Source organism: Nothoprocta perdicaria, unplaced genomic scaffold (genome assembly GCF_003342845.1).
Source record: "Nothoprocta perdicaria isolate Ctin4 unplaced genomic scaffold, notPer1 scaffold_41, whole genome shotgun sequence".
In the NCBI taxonomy this organism is placed as follows: Eukaryota; Metazoa; Chordata; class Aves; order Tinamiformes; family Tinamidae; genus Nothoprocta; species Nothoprocta perdicaria.
The window spans coordinates 4777226-4798463 of NW_020455655.1; the positions used below are offsets into that span (position 1 = coordinate 4777226).

The window sequence follows — 21238 nt, forward strand, 5'->3', positions numbered from 1 at the left end:
CTTTTTTTTTCCTCAGAGATTAAAACAAAGCTTCCAGAAAAATATTCTGCTCATGGGCCTCAGATTGTCAGCGTTCACCGAGTTTACATTCAAACAAGACAAGAGAAGCGCATTAATTTCACCATTGGAAGCCGAGCCTACCTGCTTCCAAAAACATCCGTTGTAATTAAGTGCCCAGTACGGAGGTTCCAAAAATCACTTATTCGGTGGGAGAAAGATGGGCTACACTTGCAGAACTCTAAAAGACTTGGCATCACCAAGTCGGGCTCCCTGAAAATACATAGCCTTGAAGCGACGGATATTGGTGTGTACCGGTGTATCGCAGGCTCTGTGCACGACACGTTTGTCCTCAAACTTATTGGTGCTGATAACAGGTTAATAGAACCACCAAGTCTTAGGAAATACGCCAGTGAGAGCAGTAACATGGACCACAACGAGGCCAACAGCTTTGGGGCCAAGTGGCATAAAATGAGCAAAATGTGGCAAATGTGGAGCAAGAAGAACGAGCTCTATCTAGGTGACAGGCAAGTGAATGACCAGCCATTTCTGAGAAATCTGGGCCCCTTTGGGAGCAATTCAGCAGAAGACTTGGGCTCTCGGGAATTCAAGAACAAACGCCTGGAAGCAGCAGTTCTTCAGGGTGCCTACAGCATGGACACGGTGCACTTTGAAGAACTGATAAGGAACATGAGTCAGCTCATTGAAACCGGAGAAGTCACTGAYGACTTGGCATCCCAGCTCATTTATCAACTAGTTGCAGAACTAGCCAGGCCTCCACAGCCAACCGCTGGAAAATGGAAGGGGGCCCAGGATGAGAAATTTGCCACAAAAGTCACAGGCAAATCTCCAAATGAATCTGAACGTTTCAGCGCAAAAACTGTCGATAAATTGATGTTTGACCAGAAGATTCCAGTTATTATGAGGCAGAAGCAAATTCCTGTAGTTTCCTTTAACAAAACAGTAACTGTACGAGTTGGAAATACAGTATTTGTGACCAAGAATACTCGTACTGTTAATCTGTTATGTGAGACAGCRGGTACTAGTGAAGTAAAATATACTTGGACAAAAGATGGCGAGACATTAAAATCCTCTGAGAAGTAAGTAAATTTTCTTGTTTTTTAAATTATTTCTTATGTCACTGTCAACTGCTAAAATCTTCCCTGCTGTGCAATATTAGAACATGTACTGTTGCAAAATGAAATATGTGTGAACACTGCTTTCCATCTTTTTTATTTAAATAATTTCATTTATGTTTCAAGTATCTGTTGCATTGTTTTGCTCTGCYAATGTCTAAGTACACGTCCATTTCCACAATATTACATGGGAAGTGCAATCTTTGCATTAAGTGAAAAGCTGTGGATATCCTAAGCGTGTATTTTGTGATCCACCTTACTCATTTCAGCTGCATCAGATTAAAAAAAAAAAATTATTAAATCACATTTAACGGCCTATTGAATTGGTTTCGTATACTACGTATAGTGAGACCATGTTAAAAACTTCTGCCATGCTAGAGATGAAAGTCAATCTTAGTTATCTCTTTAAGGAAAGAAAATGTTGCTATCTTCACCATCATAACAATGTGCATGTGTGTGTGTATATATATATATWTTWTATATATATATATATTATAGCTGCACAACTTCCATTTAAAAAGAAGAAAAAACTTCTGACTTTTTAGTATTTTTTTAACTTCCAAATATTTCTGTTGGAGACAGTGGAATACTAAAATGCAAAATGACATATTTTACTACCCCAACGATACCTGAAGAATAAGTAAAGCCAAGAGTGTGTGATATTCAGGTATTTGCTCAAGACTGCACAAATACTCCTACTTCAGAGCCGATAGCCTAGCAGCTCACCTGATACTGCGCCCATTAGCTGTGTGTGAGAGGCTCTTTGAGTTATAGCTAGCTCTTGAGGAATGAAAAAAACTCTTCTAAAATGATAAAGGCATTTTTGGACATTTCTCAACATACTTAACTGATTAACCCCGCTGCCAAGAAAAATATACTTCTGTAGAGCTATCAATTAAAGCGAAGACACCGAAACTAAGCTATTTTTAAAARTGAAAATGTTTTTGGAACCACGTAGCTCCTACTTCTTGTGTTTGTTTTGTAAACTATGTGTAATTTCCCAATAATTTGTTGCAAGTGATACTGGGGGGACCTGATGGTGTTTTGTATATTCAYGAGTAACTTTTTGATTCCTAATTCCTGTTTTCATAAATTGCCCTATTTTTTTGCCCAGAATGACATTCTTGCATTTAAAGGCTATGTTGGCAAGTAGTTTTCCTTTTGCTACTTTAATTTTTTTTTGCAGTAACATTTCCTATACACAAATGTGCAAACRTACACACATACATTCGTGTGTGTGGGTATATATACATATATACATGTGTGTGTATATATACATATATATACATATATATATATAAGTTCCAATTCTGTCTGTACCTGACTGGTGTGCATCTGAGAAAAGAGACAAGGGGGAAAAGCTGGACCCATCCAGGCTGCTCTCTCCAGCCTCTTCCCCAGCAGCGAAACCTTCCTTGTGTTGCCACTGAGATGGCAGCAAAGGCAGACAAGGTTTAATAATAACCATAAATCTCAAGCTGCACTAATTTGGAAGTCAGATTAGCTCATACATTTGCAAATTCCCCGATCCTGCTGAAAACCAAGCTTGCTCTGGAGAAATGGATCTGCTGCCAAAACTTTTAATCATGATAGTCTGATTTCTTCATGCTGCTGCTCCCAGAGGATTCTGGCTTGTAGTAGCAAGCTAACTGTACTCCAGAGTGCTGCAAAGAGGACGCAGTTTGGAGGAGACAGGGCTTATCTGAAAGATCTTTCTCTGTGTATATCCCTATTGCTTCSCCTCTGCCACCAAAGGGGAGGCAGGTGGTTATTGCACACACTGGTCTAGAACCATAAACACCTAAAAAACATTTTGCTGCTYTACCTCTAAACTCTTGCAAGAAGACCCATTAGCAGCTGGGTTTCTCCCAGAACAGTAATCCTTGTCTTTTCTTGAAGGGTAATCCTGGACACAGTTGGAAAAGTGCAGATTCAGAATCCTACTCGAAGGGAACTTGGTGCATATGGATGTCTGGTTGTTAATGACTTCGGTTTTGACACGGCAACATCTTTGCTGCTCCGGGCAGGTGAGACTGTGGTGTCTGTGGGATCAGGCACTTATTCTTTTTGCAGAGGCACCCATTCCCATTGCAATGGGAGCTGATGGCAGTCCACGTAGTTCTGTCCAAGTTAAGAGGTAGCAGCGAGACCTTGTTATTACTCTAAAACCACAGCAAGTGTGAGTAGAGTCTATCGAGCCTACCTACCTTTTCTGGCTACTGCTTTGCAGAGTGATTTCTGGTCTGCATTTAAAAGCCAAAGAAAGCTTTTAAAACTGATTCTTTCTTTCTTTTCATTTCAAAGAGGTTCCTGTCATTTTCTCTTCCTCGTTAAATGTTACAAATCTGGAAGCCAGCAATCTTTCTGTAGTCGTTGGAGGTATGGTCGTGGCAAGAATTGGAGCAAATATTGTGGTTGAATGTCCAGTGAAAGGTAAGCAGGAACTCTACCGACGTTTCTTGTGACGTTGGAATATGAAGTTTACCATGTGTCTTGAGAAAAGTAACGGGCAAATGCAGCGAATCATTACTCATTAGTCATTTTTATTAGGTATGTCACCTCACCAGCCGTATTTCTCTTCTGTCTGTCACTTAAATTTATACACACGTGTATGTGTTCAAACAGGCTTTCCTTTAAAAGTACTTTTCTTTCCATGAAATGGTCCGGGACTCCACTGCGGAGCGTAAAGCCCACCAAAACGAATGATTATCTTGCTGCAAGAGCAAGCACAGCCAGCTGACTTGCTCATCAGAGAACTTTCTTTATCCCTATTTGCGATGCACATATGTCTAGACTATTGTTAAAACTGAAAATGAAATCTCCAGCCACAGCTTAATAGAACTTTAAACCTGACAGTGAAGTAAACTTACCTTTTAGAGCCATCAGTCTGCAGCTGCAGTAAGGAAACAAAGAGAAGTGCCGAGCCATGAGAGTCTGTAGATATTGTCTAGCTCAACATCTGTGGAGCAGCTCTTAGGCTGATCAGAAGCTACAAGTATTAAGCAGTTCACCATTTCCTTTTATTTTCTATTCTTTTGTATGGACAAGGTAGGGAGTTCTACTTTTAATCTCCTCATTGCTGCTTTTTAAGTTTAAAACAGAAGACTTAATAAACAGTGGTAATATTCTGCCAAATACTTAATGAGGTGAAGGTCAGCCTTTTATGCCTTGTTGAAGCAGATGCATAAAAGAGCTAGAAACAGTGCACATTGTAACTGAAACTGCTGGAGAAGTTAGCATGCCATTTACACTTGTGTTGCTGAGGGGACATGTCAGAAAGAGGCTGTTGATATTAATCCAAAATACTGATAGAAATATAGAAATGTATGCAAATAGTTCTGCATACACTAGTGGCGCCAGGCTGACACATATTAGGACATGTGGCTCTGCTATTCACTGTTGTACCAAGGCTAATTCTTTGATGAAGTAATATTTTCCAAGGATAGTTTGGCAACTCCGTGTATAACTGACCTACATCGCAGATTTAGCAGAGTTAACGTCACACAGTTAATATTAATATTGTTAGGATGGGTGAGCAGTTAGCAATTTTAAATATAAATTAATATTTTCACATGGGACTGCAGACTTCCAAGTGCTTTAGAACTGTGTATGTTAGTGAGCCAAATTTCAGTTATGCTTAGACACCAGTGTTGACTTAGAAAATGATTTATCTAATTACTTTACTTCCTGTCATTGCCAAGGAAGTAAGTATTACTGTTTGTGAATAAAACAGAGCTTGTATGTTTTAAAATTTCACTTAGCTTAGAAGCAGAAAGACTTAAGAAATGATATAAGCCCACTTTTTCTGTTTTCCTTCCCTAATCGAGAATAATAGACAATGGAATTTAGTTCCAGGAGACAACTTAACAGCACATAATGCTAATATGTTTGTCTAATAGAAAGAGACACAAAGATATGTCAGAGTTTGCTATATAGTAAAACATATTGTGCCATTATCAGAGCTGYAAGAGCTTGATTTCTGGAAAAGTGAATCAGAAAATGTATTAGTACTTCGAACTCAAAAAGTTCTTTTCCTGTGAGCAGGTAACCTGAGTCTGCTAGAGCCCCACTTTTGCTCCTTTTTTTCTTTTTTACTTTTTTCTTTTTTTTTTTCTCCTCATTAGATAAGTTGATTTACAGTAATAGTGTCCTACCTTCCTGGAGTAATAGCCCACTGTAAATCCTTACAACGAATATTTTGATTAAAAATACCATTAGGCGGCCATGTAATGTGACTCCGTAGGCCAGCTGAGGACCTCTTGGGTCTGTAGGTAATGTTAGGACCACCTCTTAAGTGATTATAACATCAAAGTGGCTTTAAGAGAGATTCCATCTCGTAGTGGTGGGGAGGTCTAGACTAGATCTAGAGCACTTTTTTCTCACTGCCCTGTCCTCTGAGTATGCAGAAAGATGTGTTTTTTTCCTGCAAATAACAGCTTCACCCTCTGTTTTAAGCAAAGTACTGCAGGTAAGGCTGCCATGTTCTTCAGACAAGCCTGACACGTGCAGATTTTCCAGTGATGTCAGACAGATACCTGAGCTGTTGGACTCTTGCTAGCCCACAGAGTAATCACCCAATGAACATGGTATCTTATATGCATGAAGAGTCTTGGTGCCGTGCCACTAGCAGGATTCTTTAATTACTTTTGAACTTCTTGGCTGCAATGACTTTTGAAGTTTTCTCTGTAGGTTAAATAACCTACGGTCCTTATTTATAGCTGTCCAAGACATGATTTTCTTTGCGAATAAATCTACAGATGGAGTTCTGCATTTTGTGTCTAACTGTGCTGTGTCTATTCAGAAATTTTCCTTCTGAAATATATATGAAAATAATGTATATACACAAAGCTGGTAGGTCATGCTTCATTTAGGAGCAGGTAATGAGTGGAAGAGCTGTGAGCAGGAGCAGCCCACCCAACCAACTGCAAAGACTATTGAGAGAAGTACAGAGCAGATGATGATGTAGGGAGAGATTTACTTTTCAGCCTGCTCTAATGGCCAGCTAATGGCTGTACAATGCAGCCTTTAGTCATTCATAGCCAAGAAGAGACCCAAATGCATTGCACTTAAGGGACTCTGGGTTCATTAGGCCACCTTATGTCCTTTACGTTAAAACCATCGAACAGGAAAGTTTAATATTACATGCAGAGTTGGCCAGCTGAGCAGGTTTTTTTTCTTGTTTTGTTGTTACTAGTTGGTTTCTTTCTGTCCTCTTGAAAGGCTTTCTCACACACTCTAAGAATCACAAATATTCAGATACAGTATAGAGCAATGTATCCTACTAAATAACATAACATCAAGGCAGGCCTTAAGAAAAATATTTCAGCAAAACTGCTGAAGCTTATTTTGTTTCTTTTCTGTCTTTAAATTTATAATAAAAGTATATTTCCATTAATTATAATAAATTCACTTTTATAAGTCCCCCACGAGTGTATGGTAGAAAATATTCATAACATTCTGGACAGATTCATATTCCATTCTTACAGCCAAGAGCGTTTCAATCAACGCACATGGTATAAATATCAATACTGATTGCTCCAAATTGRTCTTGGATAACATTTATTATATTTGCAGAAAAGATCTTCTTGTGATTATTACTAAAATAAACTAAAACTGTCAGACTCCATTTATTGTGAAGCCTTGAGAGTTCTTAGAGCTGAAGCAAAATAGGAAAAAAAAGAAAAATATGTAAAATGTGCATCGGATGCCGCCTGCTGGTGAGAGAGAAGAAAAGAAATATCCCACGTTGAGACTGTGTTATACACACGTTATACTGCATCTCTGAAATGGTTTGGATGAAAGACTTTCAAGAGTAAAAGCTTCATCCAAGTGAACGKGCTTTGGCTCTCTAAGAATAACATTGATACAGATTTGGTTACAGCYGGCAAAACCTGGTGAACTGGGGGCATCCTCCTCCAACACATTTCCTAAAGAGGGACCTGTGCGGACTCAAAGCACGTCTGGACAAACCAGCAGCTGGATTTTTCCATCTGGTCCTTCATTTACCCACACTAATCCAAATGCGACCTTGGTGCTGTCCTTTGACTTCTGTGTTTAACCCCTCAGAAGTCATGTCAGTGAAGAAACAGAGCTATTAAATACATAGGTTTCTGCTTCTTCATTTTTTTCAGTTTTTTTGAAATAATTTTAAAGTATTTAATAATGGATTTCAGAGATGCATAGGGTTAAGAACAGCTTTATTTCATGAGAACAGGATTTTGTATACCTGCATTATTTTTAGTAGTGTAGACMATAATATAATAATATAAAATCTTAGTATATAATAATAATATAAAATTTTTTGTTATTAAGCCTCTTCTTACTATAGTGCATGTCTATAGGATTTTTAGCTAGGATGAGGTGTTAGCTTTGAAGCAAATYTTACAGTTATTCCACTCACCTATGCCTTGGTTTGCGTCTCGTTTCCTCCTGCCTGGTGGCCATAAAGGCAGGTCAGAGCTCCTAAAAGACGAGCTGACAAGTGTAATTTGGCTACTGTTTAAGTCCATGGGACTTCCTGTTTGCAGATCTGGTCACCTCATCTCCAAAGATTATAGCAATGCTGGAAAAGGTAGAAGTGTAAGGAAAACTAGCAAATGCGATGGTCCAAGTGCCAGATGTCGGTAAATACCTAAATCCTGCCAGCTGCTCCGGCATTTTAGGAAGGGAGGCTGTTGCCTGGGTGGTAGGAATAGGCAGAGGGAGCAGCCCTGAGAGGCTGTGGGAAAGTGGGGAAGATCAGGAACGTCTCACCTGGAGCCAAGAGGCCTCCCTCTGTCACTGCCCGGGAGCTGGCAGGCTTTGCGCCGGTCATTTCCCTAGCAGCACCGTCTAGGAGTTGATTTGCTCCAACGTAATTCAGATAAATGTAAAGGAATTTTGTAATTTCTGCTAGAAAAAATAGGAAAATGTTGAAGAAATATAGGAATCAGTTGAAGGAATTGTGTTGTGAGTTGCACTAATTCCATCATAGCCATGAGTGTAGAAGCAATATTGAGAGGACGCTCATGGTGTACGCTGCTGACCCAGAGTCATTTCCTCTGAAAAATGACATGCAAAGCTGGCCTCTAAACTTAGGCAAACTTTTAGGAAAGTGCAGCAAAATGTGATTTCTGCCAGCACAGTTCTGCCTTGCTCTTGAATGGGAAATACAGAATACTTTATGAGATTCTACAAAGCTGGGGGAAAAATTTTCTGAAGACATATCCAATGTTTTAGAGCAACTAGCTAGTAGGCCAAGATTTTTATAGTGTGTAATATTTCATAGGGCTTTCAAGGTTGGAGGAAATTTGTTTTTGAACACTGAATATTTTAAGGGCACCCTACAGTGCAGATTCTTTTTTTTTCTTTTTTTAAACATGTGTTTCACAGTCCCATCCGGAGCTGGAGCTTTTTTCCATAACATTTGCTGTCCCAGGGCCACTCATGGTGGAAAATGACTTTTTTTCATGGAACATTGAGTATTTTAGAGCTGCTTCAGTGCTAGTGGAAAATAACCTGTGTTTGAGGTCAGAAAAATAGATTAAACTAATTTTAAAGTTTTATGGCTACTTAGGTCTATAGTAGAACTTTTAACATCAGAGGATTTAGGTACATTGCAAGATCAAAATTCTGATTTTAAGGGTTTTCTTTTAAGGCTACTAAGGCCCCAGTTCAGCATTGCATCTTTGTTCATGAAGTACAACTATAGCCGTGTTTAATTTTAGGCATGTATTTAATCACGTTTTCTAATAGCAATGGATTTAATCGTGTGCTTCAGKGCTTTCCTGACTTGGAGCCATAGGATACAACTGTTTCGTTCTACTGCTTGCTGAAATCACTGACAAATCTCCCATTTGAATCCTTGGGATCTAAACTGCATCCAGGGTTTCTGAACCATTGGCAGTTAGTGGGGGTCTTAGGTTCCATTCTCAGTTGCATGTCAATGGAGGTGGGATATGAAGACAACAAAGGTGGCTTTGAGCCAGCTCCTACCTCTTCTCCTTTTGGTCCTGGCTGGGGATCAAACCAGGACCTCTTCTACTTGAAAGTAGTGTTTTCTTGGGAAATGGGAGATAGGGAATGTCTTCCAGGATTGCAAATTGGAATATACACTTTTTTTTTTTCTCGAATAGAAGGTCTGGGAACTGATTCTAAAATTATTTGGTGTTTTCCGATTCATTTCAACAGTCATTTTGCAATAGAAGCTTTCCTACATATATTAAATTTGAACAATAAAATTGCATTTTAAAAGTGTTCCTGAAAGGACAGTGACAAGAGTAAAAATATCTTAGAGTCAGAAGAACAGAGGGCATAAAAATAAAACAGTGAGAGGGAAATATTTTAAAAATGAATGGAATTAGCTGTTAAGTATCTTTCTAATAATCCTGAACATATATTTCTTATTTAACCACAGTCTCTACACAATCCTGAAATGAAAGAGGATCTTGAAGGGGGAGTCGCAGGGTAAATCACTCTGTGTCAAGRAGATTCAGGCATTTGCAGTAAAATTCAGTCACGTGTTGGGATGGGTGAATTACCCATCAAGTCCTGTATTTTGATGGCAAGCTTTGAAGTATCCTGCGTTTTCGTGTGTGTGCAGCTAAATTTGTGCTATTCGCAGTGGTTCTGAGAGTTTTGCCACAAGAGGAATGTGAGAACTGTGAGCCTTGCCCCAGGAGCTGCTAGGGGATATTTAACTGGGTGCACAGCYCTGCATGCCACTAGGGAAGCAAAATCTTATCTCAGGAATGGTAAACGTGGGGTCTGACTTCTAAAGGGAAAGTACCGAAAAGCTGCCTGATGGGAGCTTATGCAACAGAAGCATGTAAGTGATGGTAGCTGCAGGTTGGAGTTGTGCTGTGAGCTGCCTTATGAGAAGGGATTTTAAGTGAAGCACTGTTAAGCACAGAGACCATTAAAAAGGTAAATGCACATTTAAAAATAGTTTTGCTTGAGTGTCTTCCAGCAGTCAGGGTTTTTCCTGATAGGAATTCCAGAAATGACAGTATGTGCAGGAAGTCAGTGGCTTTCATGAGAGTTACGGCAGGAAAGGATCTTTGACTGGCCCCGTAAACACGCAGATGAGCTGAAGCTGTCCCAGAGAAGCCGCAAGGTACCTGGTGCTTCACCCAAGCATGGGAAGGAGCTTTACGTTCTGCTCCTGTCTGCTTTACTTGTTTAATCCATGTGTTGGGTGTCTATCAGCACATGGGAGAGTACACCCCAATAAAATCTTGGGTTTGGCTTGATACTGTGCTGGGCCTCTCTGGATGCGTAACTAAAGGCTTTGTATCCCCTTCGTGCTCTTCGCCTGGGTTAGAGGCCCCTCTTTTCTAGCATGCAGCTATGTCTTCTATATATATCTCTCTMTATATTATAAATATATAAATATATATGAACTGATAAATTTTAAATAGTTTTTTTCCAATTTCTGCAAGTGCCAGCAGCTGGATGGCTTCATTGGGTATTTCACTGGGCTGGCTGCTGGACTGCCACGCACGGCTTTGTCCATAGTTCTGCTCCTTAGACCTTTCGTTTATTCACTTTATTCACTTGAGAAATGGCCTGATTTACTTTCTAGTGCATATGGTACTGTATGATTTCCACCCCCCAAGGAGAATTGTATGGAGGTCCTTGGGGGAGAAAGAGGAATTACTTGCTAGCAATTTAATGTGACTTAGGGGTGTGTGTGACAGATACTCTAGTTTTGAACTTGAAGTGACAGTCAAAGCTATTCTGCAGATTTCTTGTGCAAGTTGAGCTCCAGTGCAGGCTCTGAAACGACGGGGTTTGTCTGTGAAATGACGGACAAGAAGAGTAGGGACACGGTGACTTTGCAGGGATAAACTCTTGGATACAGACTAAATTTGGAAGGAAAAAATAGTTTACTTAAATCTCGGGAATGAGATCCCTTGGTGAATGCTGTGCTGAGAGCAGAGTGGGGTTGTAATGCTGTATCAAGCGAGCAGGTTGGCCTGAAGCTTGATGGAGGCCCAGGACAAAAGCTTAAACTGGAATCTTTCCGAGCATTTTCATGGTTTTGTGTTTTGGGAAAAGTGAGTTTTGAGTYTTTTGACCTCCGTCCGCTCCCATCTGTTCTGCTTCTGGCCTGTTTTTGGCACTAACTGGTCTGCAGGATTTTGTTGCCACTGACTGGCTGCAGACCCAGGCCTGAGATTAAAACAGCTCAGCATCCTCACACYACCTCCCCAGCTCATCTGTGCGGTGTGTGCATCCCTGAATAGCCACCCTTAAAACAAGACTTCTTCCTAATTCCAAAGGAGTTTTCAAGGTGTTAATTTTTTTTCCGGAAGCTTGAGGGCCAGCCTCGTGTTTGGATCCTCATGAGGTCTGTGGACCTTGTTTAGTGCAGTTTTATTTTGAAAAAAAAAAAAAAAAGTAACCTTGTGAGTATAAAAGCACTAGGCAGTTGCAAAATTGTCCAGGTTATATGTGATCATGCAGGAAAATGTTTCTTTCCCCTCTCTTTCTAGACAAAATGGAGTGGGGAGCTTTTTCCTTCAGTGAAAGAGTAGGATCCAAAAAATATATCTGGTTCCTATTACAGTAAAGGAAAAACTTGAGGTGTGCATTGAATGTGCTAAGCCCGTGAYTGAAAAGCTAAAGTTGTTCGGAAAGGCCATTCCACATCATGAAGACATCATCAGTAAAGCAATACCCCTCGCTGATCCGTGAGGAAAGGAGACCGAATTAGCAATTGATATGGCAAAATTTTCCAAGGGTCCTAATTCAGGTGAGGTCCTGTTATGGATCCCCTTCGGATAGTCTTCAGTGCGCTGTGTGTTYAGGCAAGACAACAGAATGCAGGCACAAAGCATGTTAATCGCTCTGAGCTGTCCCCTGCCCTGGGCATTTGTGGTTGCCCAGTGATTTATTTAGGATTTGGGGGCAGCACAAGCAATAAACTGTCCCACCTGCAGCTCGCAAAGTGTCCTCCTAAAGGCAAATACCTGGAGGGAGGGAAGCAACAATCGAGTCATCCCACCGAGATAACACCAAGCCGCACCAAAAGTCATCTAATTAAAACTAAAAATCAAGCCATTAATAGATAAAAAAAATCAGAGTGCCAAGTTATCCACAGATACTGAATTTCTGAGAGTTCCAGCTTAACAGTAGGAGAGATGATGGCTTCCTGTAACATGAAAGATGAATGTTGAATATCTCATCCCCTGCTTTACTTGCTAAAAGCTCTTTCTGCTTCCCACAGAGTGTTGCTGCAATTTGTCTTTATAGCATCTGCTATCTGGAGAAGTCTTCACGGTCTTTTGGGGGCAGAAATTGGCCCATATATTTTCTAATTTCATTGATAAACACATCCTTTTACTTTGAGAGAAACATTGTGCCTCAATTTCTTTCTCTACTTTGTTTTAATTAGAAATGTAATATTTATTCACTCCRTGTAATCTGGGCTGCAGGCTCAGTGAAGAGAAGGTTTGCAGATCTGCACAGAGGCTGGTCCAGCCTGGGGCTGAATGTGCCTTTTTCAGTAGACACACATACAGACACATTGCATTGCTTGGAATGAGCAGCAGTGGATTTTAAAGCTGTTCTGTGGGCTTGCCTTACAGCCTTAACCTTTCACATGGGATGCTGAACTGTTAAGMGACTTAATAACTGAGAAGTTCTGTTGTGAGTAGAAAAACTACTCATTTAGCTGCATTAATTTACAGTATTAGTGAAATAACAAAGAAACTTATGGTTCTTAGATATATTATTATTATGTTGTATTTAGCAATAAAAGGTCTGTGATTTATCTCACTCAATAAGTATTTTCATTATTTGCATCCTAAAGSTGTTCCTCAACCAAATGTAACATGGTCTAAGAAGAAGGATGTCCAGCAAATGAATTCTGTCTTGCTTTTGAATGGGTCATCTTTATTTCTGAGGAATGTTTCGCATGAAGATGCAGGAACTTACACCTGCACAGCAGCGAATGCGCTTGGGAAAGCAGAGGCTGCATCTGTCCTCCACTTAGCTGGTCAGTGTCACGGGGCAGTTCCTGGCTGAGAACAGCAGTGAGACATTTTATATTTGAAGTTTTATCAGTGAACTGGTTGGTGAAATATTTTATGCTTGGAAATTGGAAATTTTTATTGCATCCCTATCCTCAGGATCTGTTCTGTATTTTATATTTCCTGCAGTAGTAAATCTATGCATAAGAGGTTTCATTTGTGACTTCTTCAAATTTTGCTCCATCTTCTTGCTTCTAAGCAACAAGCATCAGCCCTTAGATAATGAGATAGATTAGAAAACTAAATCTGGTGTCATATTACGCTATGCCCAGAGTTTTCATTTCTTTCATTTAGGGAAAATGGGGCAGGCTTGAGTTATTCAGAAACATCTACACAGAAATGCAATGGAATAAAAACATTTTTTTTAAATTATAGAGGCCAATAAAACATAGACATGTGGAAAACAAAAAAAAAAAAAGTAGTATGAGTAGGAACTGCTAAAAATAGAAAACTTAAAAACTCTTTTTAAATGGCTCTATTGTAGGTAGATTAATAATATAATACTCTATAATACAATCATGCCTTGCAAGTAGCTTCCATAAATGGATCATTCAGCTCTAGAGATCACCATTTTTTTGTACCAAGTACAGCACCGTTACACGTGGCCAATTCTGCTACAAAGCCCGCTTTCTTAAGCACACATGTAGGGTAGGTTGTGGAAGCTGGGATCTTTTTAGCTTAGAAAGATGCACCAGAGGAATAATAGGAGCCCTTCTAGAAGGGTGAGTGTAAATTGAAGCAGCTTGCTTAGTTTCAGTTTTCCAGAGTGGAATAATATAATGGATAATATGATGGTGTGACTGGAAGAYTGTTCACAGGAACTTAATTCCTAATTCTGATCATGTGACACTAAAATAAAAATCTAGGTCTATTTTTAAATAGCATATTTAACCCGTCTAGAGTGGCCAGCAGAGGGCCAAATTCTSCTTCTTTTCTGCTTGGTACCTTGGTTTAACTTTTGGTAAGAAGAGATTTTATACGTTATTTTCCAGAGCAAACATTGACAGAGAATAACACATTATCATCAAAGGGAAGCAGAAGAAAGCGAGTCCTAATGGCATCTGCGATCGGTACAAATGTCAGTGTGGTACCTGGAGATCCACTGAGAATAGGTGTGTGTTTTGCTTTGGTGGTTTAACTGTATGTGTAGTTAATGTCGTTAAAATGGAAAGGACCCCATGGGGGCAGCGAGTGTGATATCTAAGGGTCCAATTTTGTTGACCGCCTGGATGTCCCAGGATTATCTCAGCTTTTGTTAGCAGAAGGAGCCACAGAGTTAGAGATGAAAGAAAAGAAATATTCTGAAATAGTGATGATGTAGACATGATATCAATGACCCACCGTGAGATTCAAGTTGTGCAGTATCTTCGACCTCTATTGAAAATGGTGGGAGGGGATCCAGTTGTTTCCTTGAACTGTTATTTTGGGCTTTTCTGTCTAAATGAATATGTCTCTTTCCATCYGTTTTTATGCTTGTGATGTGCAGCAGTTTCATTTAGTGTTTATGACTCATTTCAAAACAGACAAAAATTCTCCCCTCACAAACCTGTTTGCTGCCTATTCCAGTTGGGTGTGAAATCCTCATCATTCACGTAATTATATAATTTATATATTAAACTCCCCCCAGCCTTGGTTCATATATAACCATATATAAAAACATCTATATGTTTTTAATAACCTACTAAAAAGGAAAATATAAAGAACTATGGTAAGTATAAATGTCTTATTTAGCTGATAACTCTGAAGACTTAGTAAGGATCAGTTTGTACCATAACTTTACTGAGGTTATACGTATTCTTTGTTATTTAGGCTGGTGAGGTCTTTACAAAACATATTAAGTTCCTACATTCCCATTCATTAACATTTTAAAGTGACTGGTTTGCTCAGAAAAACCTGCTAAAATGCTCCTGGTTTTTAGGTTGCCCAGTGCTTTCCAAGCAGAGAAGTGCAGTTCACTGGCTCTTCAGAGGCTTCCCAGTGGAGGAAGTGGCGGCCTTGGAATTCCGAACYCTGGTTGGGGGCCGGATCCTGGAGGTGAACACCAAGTCTGGTCAATTCGCTGGACAATACAGATGTTGGACTTCAACTAGTGCAAAACCAATGTCAGTTTGGGTAAATGTCAAGAAGGAAGGTTTGTTGAAAATTATATGACAAATTCTTAATTTTTTAAATATTATATTCTTTCACTGTGTAAAGGTTTTCTTGAGCCCTGGCCTGTTTTTGTACATGGAAAGTATTCAGTGCCTTGCTACTTGAGCAGTTGCTTAATCCAGGCCCATTTTCTAAGCCTGAGCAAATCATGCATATTGTTATCATGATAACCCACCAAACTGATTAAAAAAAAAAAAAAAAAAAAGACTTTGAGGATGTATATGGAAATTAATTATATTAAAAATAATAATAATGTTTGCTCATTTAAATGTTATTCGGTGATATGGAAGCGATCATACTGTAGTCATCCTTAAACATATCTGCACAGTAGGAAATAGGAAACCTAGTCGTTATCAATGTCACTTTTAGCTTTTCCAGGACATTTTGTAAAGTCCTCAACCTTTAACATGCTGCACCTGCACAAAACTCCATTGTCATTATTGRATTATGAAGTGTGGAACTGTGAATAAACAATATTGTAGATGATTTTAAGAAGCATCTTACATTTGCACCAGCAATGTAATGGGCTGCATTTCCAAATACTGTGTGTAGTYTGCAAATATTTAAGGTGCTGTCGAACTTTAATTGCATTATAATTGCTGGTCTTTTCAAGGATGTCTAAGAGGAACTTAATTCATCCTGAGAGTCTGGCTGCAAAGCACTGAACTCCATTTGGCGTTAAAAAAATTTCACTAGCTAGTCAATACCTAGGGAATGCAAATGAGATTTATGTATTGAAGTTGTTCATCATTTTATCTGTCACCCTACCAATATATTGCACTATTTGGCTTCCTATTTGTGTACAAAAAACTCAAAACTGTAAGATCAGATCTTGCAGTTCTCTACACTGCAAGTGCATAGGTATACGTATTCTCAGTGACTACCATTGAACTACTTGTATGAGTGACTTATTCTGTTTCCAGTAGTTGTGCAGTTAGTGATTACAAAATAATTTTATAAGATAAAATTACTTCTGTACTTTTTACATTATCAAAATAATGCCAAGCACTGCACTGTCCACCTGCAGTGTTTAGCTGGGCTGCCTTTGCTGCCCGAACAGTAACTGTCCCAGGAGGCTGGTAGTACTTCGGTGGAATTCCATTTTCCAGTCATGAGCTTCAGCTCTGGTTGTTGCTTCTGTAAATGTTTCATCACTGAAATACCCACGCGTTTGTAAGACTGCAAAATCTCTTCTGATGGTTTCTGCACAGTAGGCATTTTGAGGGCACTTCTGAGCAGTGTCWTCCTAGTTAAATAAACAATCCAGTCTCTCCATCATAGTTGCACTCAGTAAATTTAACTGTTTCTACTTTGAAAAAGGCCCTCTTGTATTATTTTAAGAAACCCAGAAGTAATAAGGAAACATTGAAAAACAATAAGTTAAAGGATTCATTATGTGCTGGAAGAGCGAGCCTGTGGACACAGCTGGTAGCTATCAATTATTCTTGGTTATTACAGAAAAATCTGACTCCTTCTGTGATCACATAAAAATCTGTCAACATTGCATAGTACTTCATCTTTTACCAAGTGTCAAAAAAAAGTGGGGGGGATGGGAAAGTGTGCAATTGTGACTAAATATAAAGGTAGTAATTGTTGGAGGTGATGGCTCTTTAATATAAAATGCTCTTTAAAACAAATTCCTTTTTCATCTTGCCAGATGCCTCAGTGGCAAGTTATTTATGCATTAAGTACCTTTTCTATAGTTTAGCACAGGATTCTCTTAAATCATGAAATTATGTGAAGTGTCTGGAGTAAGATGAGCTATCTTCAGAATAAACTTACTGTAGAACCGCAGGAAACYTACAGACTCTGATTTACAGTTTCCTCTTTTTAATGCTCATTGTATAAAAATGTTATGAAAGTTCTCAAAGAAGTTCATCAGTTCTTACTGTGAGCCAAGTTTTGCCCTTCATGTGCACATGTGCTGATCCCATTTGCCTTTTGGACAATTTCAGGCTCATATGTAAGAGCTGAAGCTGAGGGAAGCTGAGCAGGACTAAATTCTGCTCTGGTTTATGGTCCCTTTCCACAGTGCTGAGATATTTGCTTATCACTGAGTGTGGTGCCTCTGTAGCTTGCAGGCTCTGGCCAGAGCAACCAAAGTGTGCCCCAGGTGCAATGTGTGATGCTGCTTTCCCTCACCAGTTCTCAGTTGCCTTTCTTCTCCTGTGACCAGGTTATAAGTGGGAGCACGCGGAGTGGAGCGCTTGCTCAGCTAGCTGTGGGAATTCGGGAACCCGCTCCAGAAGACTGCAGTGCATGAACGCAGAGAAACAGGAGGTAAATGAATCATTATGCCAAGACCAGCAAAAGCCAGGGGTTATTTATCAGTCCTGCAACACACGTGACTGCCCTGCCAGGTAAGCTTCTTTATACTCGATTACTCTGTGTACTAACATTGCTCTGTAAAATGAGCTGCCAAACGCCTGAGTGTGTTTCTGGGTGTTACTRAGGCTGAAATTCGGGGGTTATTTTGTCATGAACCCCTAAAGCATGAGGGCTGTGAAGAAGGATTTCACAGGCAAATGTAACCACAACCTCCGCTTCCAAAAAGCCCAAATCTTACCTCCGGATTTTGTGGGCTGCACTGAGCRTTCCAGCTCAGCCAGGCGCTGCTCTAGGTCTTTAGCAGGAAATCCCACAGCCATCCTCAAAACCAGCGCTCTGCTCTGCTGTCAAAGATTGGCCATCAGTGTCAGCAGCCTAAAATCCACGAGGACAAAAAGTCAGGCACACGTTTTGGAGCTGTCCCGCACTGGAAAATCTTTGGAGAGAAGTGTTAAGACCTTAGCTGACATTGTGGGAGTGCACTTGCCAATACGTTCTAAACTCTGTGCTCTAAATGCAGAAAACATAGCAACAGATAAATATCAGGAGGAATTTGTTTATATTTCATTATTAGCAGCCAAAAAAACAGATCACTCTAAACTGTGAGTCTGAACTACAGCCAGCCCCTAACAAGTGAACTTCTTGCCAGTGGAAAAATACTAAAATAGAGCAAGTTGTATGAAATACAGACCGAGTTGCAGGCTTCCCTCTAAAGTCTGGCCGTTCGGAGCAGACAAGAGAGAGTTACGAGGATGCTGAGGACAGCGGCCCCCTAAGCAAAGGCCGTGTCTTTAATGGACTCCAGTGCGTAACTTAGCACAGGATGCAGAGTAATCACCATAAAAATCAAGCAGTTCTTTTGAACAGCTGAAAAGAATGGAACTTAAGTTTTCCCTTACTAAAATGCTTTATTTTGCTTTTAATTTGGCTTTACATTGAATTAAAGAGTGGAAAAGAGATTCTGGGTATAGTTAACAGTACTATGTTAGTATACCCAGAATCCCTTTCCACTCTTTAATATCAGGCTTTTTAAAAGTATTTCAGGCTTCCCAGAAGCCTGGGAAATAGCCCTGTTTCTGGCTCCTAGAGCCTCCAACCTCTCCCCTCTTCCCTGCGGTTGCTGAGCTGGGAAGGAAGTGCAAAATGCTTAGACTTCCCATTCCATTTCCCCACATACTGAGCTCTGTGCTGTCCACTAATTCCAAGACAACCCTTTAGAACACATCCATAGAGTTATATACATTTTAGATGGCAAGTCAGAGTCATGGGCCTCTGTTATTTGAAGGTGTTATGCATGTGTTTAATCCACTTCTCTCCAGCAAATATAGGGATTTAAGCATGTGTTTAACGTCTGTCTCAAGTGCTTGCCAAATTTGGGCCTTGTTGATTTGCTGCGCATGTGTTGCACCAAATATTTGCAAAGTACTTGAGCTCTAAAAGGGAGAAGGACAAGARTCCAGATTGTAAAAGATTAATCTGTCTTGAGTGGATGTAAACTGTTTGACCATAAGAAAACTAAATAATTTCTGAAGAGAATAGAATATTTGTCCTGTTATCACAGTTGTGCTGCAAATAAAGTCTCATTCCTTATTGCTGGATGGATTTATGAAGAGATTAAGTAGAATAAATTATTTTACCACCTACTATTTCCACTGAATTGTTTCCAGCTTCCAAAACAGGCTAAATGTTTGCAACATGTAATCAGTAAATAAATGTTCTTTTTRATCCATTATCTAACAATCTTTTTGATGTAATAAATTTGGATGTGTTATGACACATTAACTTAAGAGCAAGCAAATCAGTACCATTTATATTATAAGTTATGGAACTGCTGTTAAATCCTGCAGAAATAGTATTTTACCTAGTATAACCTTTTGAGTAMATTCAGTCAGTATAGATTGTGTTATGCTGTATCTTTGAAGGCTTCAGTTAACCAAATTCATATGATCCTGCGTAACAACTGAAAAGCTCGTTCTCCTTTTCTCAAATCAAATTCTTGACTACAACTTACAATAAATAACCCAGATTAAAGCCGCTTTGGTTTTTATTGCAGACTGCTGCAAAMTACCAGCAAACTTGCACTGCTTTCATATTTGCAATGTATTATTTTTTCTTCCCCATCCTGTAGGTGGGTCACCAGCCCGTGGTCCGGGTGTTCGGCATCCTGTGGCAGTGGGTTTCACTCTCGACAAATAAGCTGCCAGCAAACACAAGCCAACGGCAGCGTACTGGCGCTCCGGCCAGGGGCCTGCATCCCCAGGGATCGCCCTCTGGCAAGGAAGCCCTGTGTGGTTTATTCCTGTACCGAACGCTCAGAACAGGCTAAAGGGCCGGTAAGTTGCAGGTTCATCTGGAACCTTATTGTTGTGTTTTTGTGTGATTTTTGTATTTTATGCAAAGTATAATGTAATATAAAAATACAAATTTTATACTCAGTGTATTTTATAAGCTCATCAGTTACTAATTCCATTCATTTATACTGGTGTACTACTACTACTGCAGCCTAGTAAGAGTCAAGTTTGCMTGGCGGGACTTGTGAAGTCACCAAAGAAAATAAAAAAAAATCAAAAAGCAACTGCCACGATACACAGAACTTGGCTTTCTTATGCGCCACATCTTAATGTCCCTGGTAAACTTGTGTTCAGTTTGAGAGGATTATTTTTAATTACATGGCATTTACTGTTTAACAAGCAAAGTGCTGAATTAAGCAAATTGTAAGAGCAGCATTCCGGATGTGGCTGTTAGCAAGGAGAGTTTGTGTTTGTCAGAGGCAGGGAAAAAATCCTATAGCAAGAGAGATGTGAAACCATTAGGGTGTAGGCAATAGGCTGAGCTTTAGGAATAGCTGTGAGAAGTCAACACAGAGGACTGAAAAGATTAGGCCTTACCTGAGGTGCCATGAGGGATGAAGAGGGAGAGGTACAAATCAAGGATGATGCCTGGTTTATGCACCTCACTGCCCAGAAGGGAGGTTCTAGTCATATTAAAATTTGTTTCTTTTTCTTTCCCCTCACCCCTTTTCCCACTTTTGCAGTGTTCCGGTCGCTGTGTAGGCCGCACCGTAGGCTTACACCATGGTCACCYTCTATGTCAGCTTCGTAATGGATCTTTGGTGCCAAACTCTTCTTGTGATGAAAGAAAGAGGTACTCAGTTTAAAGCAAAGATATTGCAAAGATAATCAAGCCAAGTTAGATTCTTTAAGGTGATCAAAGTAAAGATACCATATTGTCTGGCCAGTATAAATATGCAAATTCTTCTTGGGAATCAAACTCAAGGAAAGAAGATAGTGACTGGCATTGCCTTGATATCCTGCATGAATTGAGGATCCCAAGGAGGATCCCAAGGAGTTGATCAGCATCCTCCACTGTGCTAATATCAATGCTAGGACTGAAATGATGGAGCTGGGATTCTCATATCCAAATCAAAACTGCAATGATCTGCCATAACTTTATTCTTGCTGCTGAACTACGTCTCTTCCRAAGGCACTTTATACTACGCTCTGCTGCAGACCAAGTTTTATAAATTCACAGCACAAACTGAAATATAAGAAATAGAACTTAAGCAAACGAAAAACATGTTTTACTGTGAGGATTGTCGAGCAGGTTGCCCAG

The 21238-nt window shown here is 39.8% G+C and overlaps 1 protein-coding gene across 2 annotated transcripts in view; it reads left to right on the top strand.

The window, feature by feature from the left end:
* ADAMTSL3 (ADAMTS like 3) overlaps window positions 1-21238 on the top strand; it is a 169949-nt gene that overhangs the window by 147085 nt on the left and 1626 nt on the right. The window contains exons 21-29 of one of the 2 annotated variants that reach the window (XM_026045667.1): window positions 17-1097; window positions 3033-3160; window positions 3438-3566; window positions 12928-13113; window positions 14140-14259; window positions 15066-15278; window positions 17475-17658; window positions 19755-19959; window positions 20661-20770. In XM_026045667.1, coding sequence (XP_025901452.1) covers window positions 17-1097; window positions 3033-3160; window positions 3438-3566; window positions 12928-13113; window positions 14140-14259; window positions 15066-15278; window positions 17475-17658; window positions 19755-19959; window positions 20661-20770 — 2356 coding nt within the window. The remainder of the gene's footprint in view (window positions 1-16; window positions 1098-3032; window positions 3161-3437; window positions 3567-12927; window positions 13114-14139; window positions 14260-15065; window positions 15279-17474; window positions 17659-19754; window positions 19960-20660; window positions 20771-21238) is intronic. The other variant, XM_026045668.1, reaches the window with a different exon arrangement.